At 36.7% G+C, this 12411-nt stretch overlaps 1 protein-coding gene across 1 annotated transcript in view; it reads left to right on the plus strand.

Moving 5' to 3' along the window:
* Positions 1-11609, plus strand: part of LOC148940801 (uncharacterized) — a 28119-nt gene extending 16510 nt beyond the window's left edge. The window contains exons 3-5 of the mRNA XM_089105404.1: positions 1986-2108; positions 4917-5130; positions 10773-11609. Coding sequence (XP_088961530.1) covers positions 1986-2108; positions 4917-5130; positions 10773-11383 — 948 coding nt within the window. The 3' untranslated portion in view covers positions 11384-11609. The remainder of the gene's footprint in view (positions 1-1985; positions 2109-4916; positions 5131-10772) is intronic.
* The last annotated feature ends 802 nt before the right edge of the window (positions 11610-12411 follow it).

Raw genomic sequence — 12411 nt, forward strand, 5'->3', positions numbered from 1 at the left:
ATTAATTTTCAATAAATCAGGGTTCTGTGCTTGTACCTCAGTTATGGCATTTACATCAATTTTGTGTTCGTGACAGAGGCCTTCTAGCTTGATCAATTTTTTGAAATTCAGGCTTTCAGCGTTTGTAACTAACTACTTTGGGAAGGTTAATTGATTACTAAAGAGGGCAATTTTTTGTTTGTTAATTATGGGAGACAGGGGGGGGGGGGAGGAACGTGGATCTGGGAGAGGAGAGGTATCTTTTTCGGGATGAAGGCTGGGATTTGTTTGAGAAGCAGGATTAAAAGGCGGGGCTGGACCGGGCTTGAGAGAAAAAGAGGACAGCGGAAAAATTATGGGGATATTATTAAGTAGGGATTTGGGGGGACATAAGTTAGAACTAAAACACTGGTTTACACTCGAGTCACGTAATTCGATGCTTCCATAACCCGAATGGATAGAAGTAGTGTCTTCTTCGTGGTTATAGATTACAATGAGGGTCTTAAGTTCCACGGACTTAGCTTGAGGTGGTGTTTCAATGGACCCTGGTGTGTTACATGGCCGGCTTGGTGACTCTAGTTTTTTGACAGAGTTTTCTTGGCACTGTTGGAGGGGGGAGAATTTGTTTTCGTTGAGCTGAACTGCTTGCGGTATCTCACTGACCTTTGATGTAGGCTAATGGTGGGAAGGTTTGATGTAAATCGTTTTTTGACAGGTCCAAACTGATGAGAGAAGGAATTGGAGGGGGTGCTGACTGTGGGTTTAAAATTTTTTCGGCACTATTTAAGGGCTTTTTAAAATATTTGTATCCATATTTCAAATGGAATTGACTACATTCACTAAAGCAAAGCCCACTTCTAAAGCTGTCTCACACCCTGTAATAAAAGAGTTTGCACCCTGGGCCACTACATTTATCATTTCAATATAATTCAGGCACAAATGACGGTATTTACACGATTCTTCATTCTTGCTAACCCCTCTCCAGGCATATACCTTTATTAGCATTAACTTGTTTCCTGGATAGTTCATCACTAGTATTGAACTCACACCTAGTTTTACATGCATAATTAAGGTCAATTTCAGAATGAACTTGACATTGAACACTTGTGCCTGAGAGGGGATTAAAACCAAGACATTTTAATCCCTGAAATACATAAAGTTTTCTTTTTATCTTGGCTGAACGGGAAACCACTAGATTAGTGTGTAGAATTTTGTTGTTGGCCTTCTCAGCCGTTAAATTTTAATTTTTGATGATGTTATCAGGAGCCACATTAGCGTCAATAAGTCTTGTTTTAATATTGGTTTTAACAGAAATTGGGATTTCTCCTTTTCCTGGATTGGAAAAGACTGGGAGTTACCAACTCTAACACTTTTCGAAGTGGTTAGGGTGGACATTTCTATAATAACTTTTTCAAGTTCACTCATAAATGATAATAACCGCTGCATTGGAGGGAGGAGGTTTCTTGTTTTAGGTGCAGTAGGGACGTTGTTTAACAAGTTGGACTGGCAGGAAACACAGGTCTTAAATACTGTAGCCTGGTCAGGGGTTGGGCAATTGAAATCAGTTGTTTTTGAAACGAAATTGGTTTGGCAGGAAGTATCGAATATGGTTGAGGGGAGACTTTCCTGGGGCATGAAATTAGTTTGGCCAGAAATTGATTAGAGAGACGATAAGGGTGATTACCTCACTTCTTTCATATTGTTGACTATTACATTTCCTAATGGGTGACGTGGAGGCGTCATAAGGATAGACGGGGTCTGGGCGGGACAACGCAAAGAGTCATCAAAGGGTACTACCTTTTCATTAGTATCTTTCTTTTGTAGTACAATCTAGGCAAAGCCAATGTTTTGACCACTTAGAACGTTCTATACCGGAGCAATGTTCATGGAAGTAAAACTCACTGCTACTGCACTGAGTTTCTTCTTTTCTAGCACTGCAACTAAAATTGTTCCATTCCACTGTTAAGAATCCATATGCCTGTCTCAATAATCTTTTTGATTTTTAGCCTGCAATGATGACTTTGACCCACCTTGTGAAAATTGATCTGAGTAAAAATCAGTTGAAAGAGCTGCCCGAAAATTTTGGTGATCTGAAAAAACTGAAACATTTGGATTTATTTAGCAATCAGGTACTTATTTCCTTACCTAGGTTTGATTTGAATCACTCTTCATTATAACAAATCATACTTGCTACTTTAATTATCATCTATTTGCGCTTGGCAACTTCTTGTGCAGTAATGAAGATCTCTTCCAATGTTTGATATGCTCTTTTACAACAAATGTTTGGTAGCTAGTCTTAAAAAGCAGATTCTAGACATAAGAAGATATAAACATTACCCCAAACGAACATGAGCTACTGACAAGTCAAGTCAAGTTTTCGTTTTTAGATATAGTGTCAAAGCACCACTTGCAGTCTTAACCTTGTGCCTTTATAACAAAAAATAATAATTCTAATGATCAGAAAAGGGAAATGGCCATAAAATACTAAATATTTCTTTTAGATGCTAGTTGACTATCTTCAGTGTGCTTAAGCACTTTGTCCATAGTTGAGTGCGAAAAAACTGTTCAATGAAGATCAAACAAATATCCTTCCAGGTTGCTGGTGTTTTAAGAACAAACCAAGGGATCTTTCTGCATTTTCTTCTTGTTTCTCTCAGCTTGGCAGCATGGACGCTCGTATTTTAGAAGAATAAAGTTTTTAGCATGTATTATTCCAAGCTGACTAGTAACTACTTCTTTATAAAGATAATGCGGTTTTTGTAGACATTACTAATGTTAGCCTGTGGGAACAAATGATTTGCCAAGTAAAAATATAAGTTAAATTGAAAATGCTATAAATACTTTCGTAAATATCTACCATTTTCAATAAATTATTAGATTCCGAGGTAGGACGTTTCTTATGCTTAATTCTTGTGGGAGATCTGGATCTAAACTAAGTATAACACATTTAAAATATGTTGTTTGTCATCACGTTTTGTTTTTGTTGGGCTCATCCCTTCCAATCCAAATAGGTTCCTCCAAATTAAGGGATATTATGTGGTAAGGTTTCCCCTCTCGATATGACCTGAAGGCCCTCTTCAGAAAAGATAGAAAATCTAGGTCTAAAAACGCACTTTTTTGGTGCTTAAGCCAACCCCGTCTTAAAAGTATGGGCAACTATCTAACACCGTGAAAAAATAATGAAGCCTCGCCATCATCAACTGTGTCAAAAAAAAGTTGAAACAATTTTCTGTACTGACAGTCCATTTTTTAATGGACTGCTTATACAGTTAAGGACAGATGCGCCACTGTGCGGCAGTATCATGTTGTTTTTTAATAACCAATTTTATCCCTTTATGGTATACCAGACAAATGCATTAAAGTGATTAGTGCTATATACGAGAATAACACTGCTGCGGTTAAGGAAGGAATTGAGGTTAGCAGCTGGTTTTGTATTAAATCAGGGTTAAGCAGGGCTGTGTTCTATCCCCCTTTTTATTCTCATTAAAAATGAGAATCTGTAAACAATGTCTTACTATATCGTGTTGTCCTAATTAGGCCAAAACTGTTGTTTTGGAGCCCAAAAGGGCAGAAATCCGTGATTTGCTTTAGCAAGATATCTAATCTTTCTTAATAAGAGCAGTACCACTTCAATTTTTGTTCAAATACTCATTCAATGTTTATCATTATCAGAAAAAATACGGAATTTCGTAAGAGGCTAAAACCCTTGCTCAAGACTTTTCAGACATATTGAATTTAGTCATATAATTCTCATCAAATACCTTCCGTTTTTATAGTGTATGTTGCCATTGCCATAGGTTGCTCTTTAATTATTATTCATTGCCTTGAACCGCCTGATAATCTCATGCTCTTAAATTTGAAGGAATCAAGTATTGGAGCTGAAAAGCTACAAAATACCATGTAACATAGCCTAAGAGCTTAATTTTTTCAGCCTGAGTGATAAAACACAAGATAATTTTTTTTATTTGCAAAATAGCATGTGCAGCTCAATTTTTGTATCATAATTACACTGAAAGAAACTAATCTTTTTCGTATTACTTATCTCTCTATGTAGTATGGATGATTGGTTATTGCTCTTAAACCAAAAAAAATATGCACAAAAACTTTTTAAAGTTTTTATTACCGTGGAACCACTGAGGACTGACGAGAAAGTGTTGTTTGTCAAATAGCAGAATTGTTTCATATACCGTCAATATGACTTTCTTTTCTGTCTGCAACTAGTTATAGAAGCCAGAACATGCTCATTAGACTCAATTGGCTCGTCAGCATCACTGGTTTTACAACTGATTTCGGTTAATCTGTAACAAGAGATAATTTTGAAATCAATAAAACAGGATTTTTATGTCCATCTTTTGCCATGAGTTGCAAAATTGGGGTTCTAAAACCTTGCAATTACTGATGTCTGTAAATAAATAGTCCAAGCTAATCTGCAAGTGGTGCTTATTTCATCTGGGGTCAATAAGCTGAATCAAAATGGTATGTGCTAGAAGCCTCTTTCGCAATTGTTACGAAAAAATTACATTTCGGCATTAGAAAAAAAATCGACATTTTCGTAAATCAGTGTCTTACAATATCAAATCAATACCGCAGCGTGTGCTCAATAATCGAAAGATAAAAAACATTGGATAGGATATCAAACGACAAACAGATTGTGAAAGTGAATCGAAACTTAACAATACAAAAATTGTGAATAATATTCACAAACTCAAGAGGTAAGTCTTAAATTCAATCAGAAAATAAGAAAAAAAGACAAAAACTACGAAATATCTAAAAAACTCAAGAAATTTAAGAGGTCAGTCAAATAAAAGCAATTCTCAAAAATAAGAACAACTTCCTCCTCTTGTTCCCTCCTCTATTTGATTTATGGTTTTAATCCATTCTGACAGACTCATGTCTTTCTTTTGAAGATGTATATCTAATTTGAGATACCATTTCAGTTGAAGCAGTTACCCCTGTCCTTTTGTGAACTGCGCGAACTGAAGTTTTTGGACTTGAAAGATAATCCTCTTGTGCCAGTACTGGAAGAAGCTGCTGGGGATTGCGTGGATGCCAAGTCCTGTCAAATAGCGGCTAAGAGGGTTGTAAATCTGATGTCGACACTGAAAGAAGAAGTAGAGAAGCGATTGAGAAAGGAAAAGGAAAAACTGGAAAGTAAGTTTAAATTATCGTCGGTATACTTGTAGGCCTAAGAAAAATTTAACAGGCCCAGTGCTATATAATGAGAGCTATTTTGACTGTCCACATATCGAAGACGTCATGCACGTTCTACCAATTTTAAGTTTTGATCTAATCCCTTCCATTCTGATAGATCAATGCCCCCCCCCCTCTAACTTGTCATTTTTTTCATTGGAATTTATATACTGACCAACATTCTCCAAATACCCAAGTAACGTGAGGCTGCGTTGCTCATACCCCTCTTTTTTTCTTTAATGAATTTGTTTTGAGTTTAGCTAAGATTTGTGGTTAGGTTATGTTAAATAAAAAATTCTTTGGGTTGTCCCAGCATGGAAATGCTATTATTTAGGCCAACTTTCAATTGGTAGGACTGGAAATTACGTAACGCTCCTCTTCAATTAGCTTTCTTTCAAAACTTCAATCTTTTGGTTAAAAATTACATTTGATGCTTGAATAGTAACATGCATTGAGTAATGGAAAAGGCTAGGATGACATAGAAATTTTACATAATTTATAAGTTCTGAAGTCTATTTAGACTTCTGAACTAATTTACTAAAATTAACCACAAACATTATATTCGTTTTTGGGAGGAAGGGGTGTGGATTCGCTACACGTCATTTAAGGATCAACTTATAATAATGAGACGTGGATTCCCGTCAGAAGAACTAAATCGTTTCTGGATTTCTCGAATGCAACTATATTAGTTGTTATAGCTTGGTTCCAAATCAAACTTTAATTTTCCGTAAAGCAAGCAGTTCATGGTAACGAATTGTAAGCAAGGAGCAACTCATGCTAATAGTAACCAAAACTTAAAGAAATAGGATTTTTGATAAAAATTTATAAATCAAAGGATCAGCTTTTCAATGTAACTCTAAATATGTAAAATCCAGAATTTAAAGTTAGGTACCAAAAGCTAAGAGTGAGAAAGTTAGCCGAATTTTCAAAAAAAGAGGAAAATGCACTCAAAAGAGGAAATGATCTTGATGATTACGCCGTCAAATTCAGAATTTCGGGGAGCCCTGTTACAGACCTTTCAAGCCTTTATCTACAAATGTGAAATTTGCTTTTTTTTTTGTTTTTTTTTTTTTCTTTTTTTTTTTTTTTTTTTTTATTTTTTTATTTTTTTTGAAAGGATGATCACAGTAGTGTTTATTTGTTTGCCTTTTGTCAGAAGTGATCATGTCGAATCAGTGGTCCTAGAAAGTCGGAAGACAGATCCTTGGAACGGGAATTAAATGTTCTAGTGGCTTTTTCAGGTAGCAAAAGAGATTTTGCCAGAGAAAAGTAATATTTTCGGTCATTTTATGGCACGAAACAACAGTTTTGGCCCACAGAGGGCAAAAAAGCTATCGACAAAAAATCCTGAGATAACCAATCACTTTAAAACTATCGAAAAACTATGTTGTTTTAGAGGCAGTAATATTGCGTGGTTGTGCATTGGCTCCTAAATATGCACATAGTACATACGAAATTACCGGTTAATATGATATAGCAATAATATAAATAGCTATAAGAGCTAGCTATAGCTATAATATGGTGTAGTTTTACAATATGTATATTGTAAAGATACATTTAACTAAGTTGATTCACTTGATACTTGGTAAAATTATAATAATAATAATAATATATTGCGAAAACAGGCTTGCGCCTCTATCATAATATAAAATTATGTACGGTGGTGTGTAATTGCGCATCAGCTATTATGGAGGAGGGCTGGTGGATTTCTGTGTAGTTGGGGGGAGGGCCGAAGCCCAAAAAAAAATTTACTATGTCTTCTTGTTTCCCGGTGGGTATTGCCCCCTGGCCCCCTTGCCGGTGTCCAGGGAAAAAAGGTTTCTTAGAAGAAATAGCCTTGAAAACTGTGATAACCGTGTAATTCATTTTTGAGTAGGGGTGATATTTGAAGGGGTGAACTTTTTCAGAAATGATTATAATTATCAGAGCATTATTTTACGAATATTATACTTGATCGTAGGAAGCAAGGGTTGACAGAGGGAGTGGTAACCTCTAGTATTTTTGCAGGCGTTTGACCAAACAATTCGTAGCGACAAACTGCAAGTAAAGAGCGACCGTACAGGCTGTTGTTCACTCTTTACTAGGTTGCAGCTAGCTATCTAGCTGCAAACTGCTGCTTCCTATTACATCAATTGCAGCAACAAAATCTACTATTCATCCTGATTTTAAATATGCAGAATTTATCCATTTTTAAAGTTGCAGATGAAAAACCATTATCAAATAAAAACATAATTTTAGTAATAGGGGTTAAACTTCCACAAAAAAAGGGGTACAATCGTGATGAAAATTACACGATGAGATTCAACATTTATGAGACTCCTATGAAACCACTATGAAACCTCTATCGAAAAAACGAAAAATTTCTTATTTTCCCAGAGAAGAATAGTCAAGGAAGGATGCATGTTTGTTTTTCCCCAGGGGTGGTCATATTGAACCGATAGTCGCAGACTACTGAGAGAAGTTTCAATTGAATAAACATTTAAAGATATGGTGCCCTTTTTAGGTAGCAAAAAACATCACACCACAGGAAATTGTCGCATTCTAATTATTTTGGCCCGATTAGGGCCAAATGATTTCGAGCAAAAACCTCAAAACTAATGGATGGGCAATTATGTAGCCTCTTTGTATCAGAGGCCACACTGGTGTGTGGCATATCACTGGTCCCTAAACATATATATAATCCATAAGAAATGAAATGTTGTTATAGACCGTTCATCCGGCTTTAAAGTATTGTTAAGTTGCTCACCATCTATCATTACTTTAGACTTTAGATCCGCCTATACCTCCAGAGGCACCTAGGGCATCAAGAAGAAGCTGTCAATCCGTGCAAGTTTGCTGATTCCAGTATACCCTCCCACTGAGGCTAATTGAGATGTTTAGGTTTCGCTGATCAGTCTGTTACGTTCGGTACATGGTGTTTTTGGGTCTGCCTCTGTGGTGTGTACCTGATGGCTACCAGTGGAGCGCTGCATTCGCTAGTCGGGGATTGCCCATACGTAGTACGTGGCCAAGGCATCTTCATCTGCGAACTTTTATTACATCTGTCATAAGTGGCTGGCCTGTTTTATCATGGATTGATTGGTTGGTTATCCTCTGCTACCAGTGGATGTTCAGAATTCTTCTGAGATATATGTTCTCGAAAACGAGAATTCTCCTCTTGTTCCTGGTTTAAGTGCTAGGTTTTGGCAGCGTAAAGCAGAACTGGCATAACTTTGCTATCAAACAGTCGCAACTTCAGCCGTAGAGAGAAGCTCTGAGGCTGCCAAACTTCCCGTAGTCTATTGAAGGTTCCATTGTCTTGACCATTGCTTGTGAGCTCTTTTTTTGTGATAGATCGGGTATTTTCAATTATGCTTCCTAGGTATTTGAAATGGACAACTTGGTCTAACTTTTGGTCTCCGCAAGTGATGCTCAGGGGTGAGTCTGTTGTGATAATGAATTTTGTTTTTTCAACATTTATTTTTGGACTGACCTGGCAGTCTCTTTCCATCACTTGGTATAAGTGTTCCTGAAGTCGTTACTTACAAGATTCTAGTACGACGATGTGGTCAGCGAAGTCTATATCGCTCAGGCGTTTTTTCAGGATTCAGCATGATTCGTCAGTGCTGGTGCTTTGCATTATACAATCAATTTCAAAGAGTAGCGGCGACAAGACACAGCCTCGTTAACGCCTGCCAGGATGCAGAAATAACAGGTTTGGCCACTTAGTGTCTTTACACAGCACTCATTGTCTTCATAGAGAGCAATAATAAGCAAAGCTGTCTTTTTGGTGATCCCTTAATACAGTAAGATCTATCACAGACTCTGGCGGTCCACTGTGTCAAATGCCTTCTCCAAATCGTTGAATATTGTATAGATCTTTGATCGCCACTCTCTGCTTTTTTACGTCAGTAGTAGTTGTAAAGTAAATATCAGGTCTGTGCAAAAACGGTTCGGTCTGAATCCGCAAACAAAGCTGTCCAGAAAGTCAGGCATGTGAGAACGATGGCTTCTATCATTTCCTCAGAAATTGGGTCTTCGCTGGGTGATTTCTTATTTTTCAGCCTTTTTGCTATTGCTGTAATTTCAGTGGATGATGGTGGATCCGTGTTAAAATTTAAGGAGAACCAAGCTGTTGCTGGAATCTCTGGGGGATTGCCCTGGTGTAGGTCAGTCGACAGCTTCTTAAAGTGGATAGGCCAGACTTTGTTCACCACAGACTGCTCGGCTATCAGGAGGCCCGAGGGATCCTTTACCAATCCAATGTTGAATATAGTAATTCTTGCCAATTATCCCATTGGTGATTTTATAGACAGCTCTTGAATCACCTCTCCTCGCTGCTTTTTCTGCCTGTGCTACTCAGACAGCCATTGGGGTTCGACGCAATCACCCGGGGGAAATCAAAGAAAAAAATAAACATATCACTGCTACCCATATGCAAAAATGTGATTTTCCTTGCTGTTCTAGGCTGGGGATTTTAAACCTACGGGTTTTGACAATGATGTTGCCAAGGGGGTACTTTTTATTTCAAGTTGAATCTGGGGATATAATACCGTTTTCAAAATAGTGTGACATGGGAAATATTTTTCACATTACAGTTTCTGTAAAAAACAGTTTTTTTAATTTCAGCTATTGCCTGCAATGGCTCGTTCTTTACTAGATTATAGCTATTGCTCCAGCCATGAGTTCTTCAAAGGATCAAATCATAACTTTAGCTTCAGCGGATTCTCTTAATTTTTTTTTCCTGTGATAATTTCTGAGCGTATTCTAGAAAAAATCTTCATGTAAAGTAGAAAAATATAATCGATTTCCTTGTTAACAGTTAACTAAAGACCAAACGAACAGTTATTAAGTTAATAATAAACAACTTAGAAACTCGTTTTTGATTCTGATTTTACAGCATCAATTATCTGAAAAATAAAAAAAATGTCTATTGATCTTTGATATTTTTGCTTACATCCTCGAGTATGGAAAAATAGAGATTCTACGTAAGGACCCCAGCCGTAACCAAATGGGTTTTGCCAGTTGTTAGAAAAATTATCCGTATTGAAATGTTGCTTTCTGAAGTGTCATGATTTTACGGTAGTCTTACCAATATAACAGAAATGGTCGATCTTGGTCGGTAAAAATGTCACTAACAATGACCGTCCCATTGGCAAATTTTTTTCCCCCCCCCAGCTCTGCATTTTGTTGAAGGGGGATGTTCTCAAGTAAATTTATACCTGACCCTCGTCAAATTTTTGTTCCTTACAAAAATATTTAGTTTTTAATGATGAAAGTTGTTTGTGGGTTTTTTCTATTAATCTTTATTTATTTATTTATTTTTTTTACAATTCCCTGTACAACTACAAATCTAAGAGTCAATCAAGCACTTTGATCGTAAAATCTAGTAAATTGAAAAGCAATCTTAGTCAGATTGGCTTTTCAAAGGCATTTTGTCAGGGGTAGGTACTCCAAATAATGGCTATAGTAGTTAGACTATATATTAAAAAGAAAATCATTTGGGGAAATTTCAGTTACAGCCCTTAGCCTAAGACAGTACGGATATGGTGGTCACTTAAGCAAAAGTAATGATTTAATTTTTTTGAAAATAAAACGTGTGTTTAATAATTTTTATTTTCAAGGACAGGAAAGAGAGGATCAGGAAGCAGAAATGCGGCTGTTAGAGGAAAAACGCCGAGAGAAAAAAGCTGAAAAAGAACGTCGACGAAATCAAGCCAAATGGAGCAGACCTAATGAACCTACTTCTTCAGGCTTTGAAGATTCAGGATTTCAGGAACCTCCTGTCACTGATAATTCGGAATCACTAAATAGGGTACAACCTAGAACTCCTACAATTCTGAGCAGATTTACTCCATCTATATATCGAATAGTAGCTACTGCATTAGTTATTTTTACTGCAGTCACAATAGCAAGGTGGAACGGGCCAATGACCACTGAAAACGCTCTAAAGAATGTTGAAAAAAATTATGTAGCAGTAAGAGATGTTTTAGTCACTTTAAAGGGCTATAGTGATGGTTTATATGCTTTTATGTCAAAAATGGTCATGGATCTTGCCAAAAAATGGGAATTGGATGGTGCTATTTCAAAGGCGCAAAGTGTTTGGGGAGTGGTCTCTGGTAAGATGTATGACCTTTTGAACAGTGGATATCAGGCAACGCTACAGGGGTTTAATCTGTGTTTGAAACAAGGAAGTGAAATCCTTATACGTGCCATAGAATATTGCAGAAATTAGGTTCGTTATATAAGCGTGACTTAATTTTTTTGACAGATATATTGTTGAAAATTCTAATTTATTTTTGGGGTGTGTGGTGGTAGGGGGGAGGGGTACAAAGTGATATGTGTGGTGCGAAGAAAGAAATCTTTGGTTTGTCTTGTGTTTTGGTTTTATAAATTTGCAACTTGATTTTTTCTATATTTATTTCAAATGTTTGTACCTTCATTAAATTGCCTTGCTTGAACTCTCATTAGATCTTGGTAGTAACAGCAGTATGTAGTAATTTATTAGTAGTCTTGTTAATACTCCTTAGTGTTAGAAGAAATTGCCAAGAAAATTTATTCGTAAGAAATATTTTGACTAGAAATCTTTTTGTTCTATTTACTGTCTCAATATTTTTTTAAATGAGAATTAATCAGGTTTGAAAAGACCGAAATACTTTCTCTCCACAAATTGTCTTTCCTTTTCTGTCTAGAAAAAGAAAATAATTCTTTAAATCTTTTTGTTTTTTTTAAGACTTTATAGTTTGGCCTACTATTTGTATGCTGGAGACAAATTTTCAGCACTTTTAACAACATACGGGATTCTGACTAATGGACAATTCTTCTGGGATTGGTATGTTTTGATGGGCGTCTTTGGGCTGAAAAACCTCTTCCTAGCTAATTTATCTATTACGGGTTGCCTCCCCGTAGTAGCATAATATTTGTAGGCATGAATATATAATGAGTCGGAGGTAATAGGCTTGAGATTGTATGTGCAGGATTTCAACTCTTGTTGACAGAAGAGCATCGCCAAGCGCTGAAAACCATGTTGTGACAAAGATGGGCCCAGGATTGTACAAAGCCTCAATTCATTGAGTTCCCAGGGACTTCTTGCTGTCCGGTTGCAAGCCGGCTTAAGCACTGCGGTGTAGACTTGAGAAGATATGTGATCCCCGTCCTGCACTGGTATCCGGGATCATTGCTTTTCCTGAGGCGAAAAAAATTTCAATGATTTAAAGAACATGAAAATTAGAACTTGGAGTGTCACGACGTTAAAAAATGAAT

This window comes from Artemia sp. Qi Xiang Cuo, chromosome 19 (genome assembly GCF_049724085.1).
Source record: "Artemia sp. Qi Xiang Cuo chromosome 19, ASM4972408v1, whole genome shotgun sequence".
NCBI lineage: Eukaryota > Metazoa > Arthropoda > Branchiopoda > Anostraca > Artemiidae > Artemia > Artemia sp. Qi Xiang Cuo.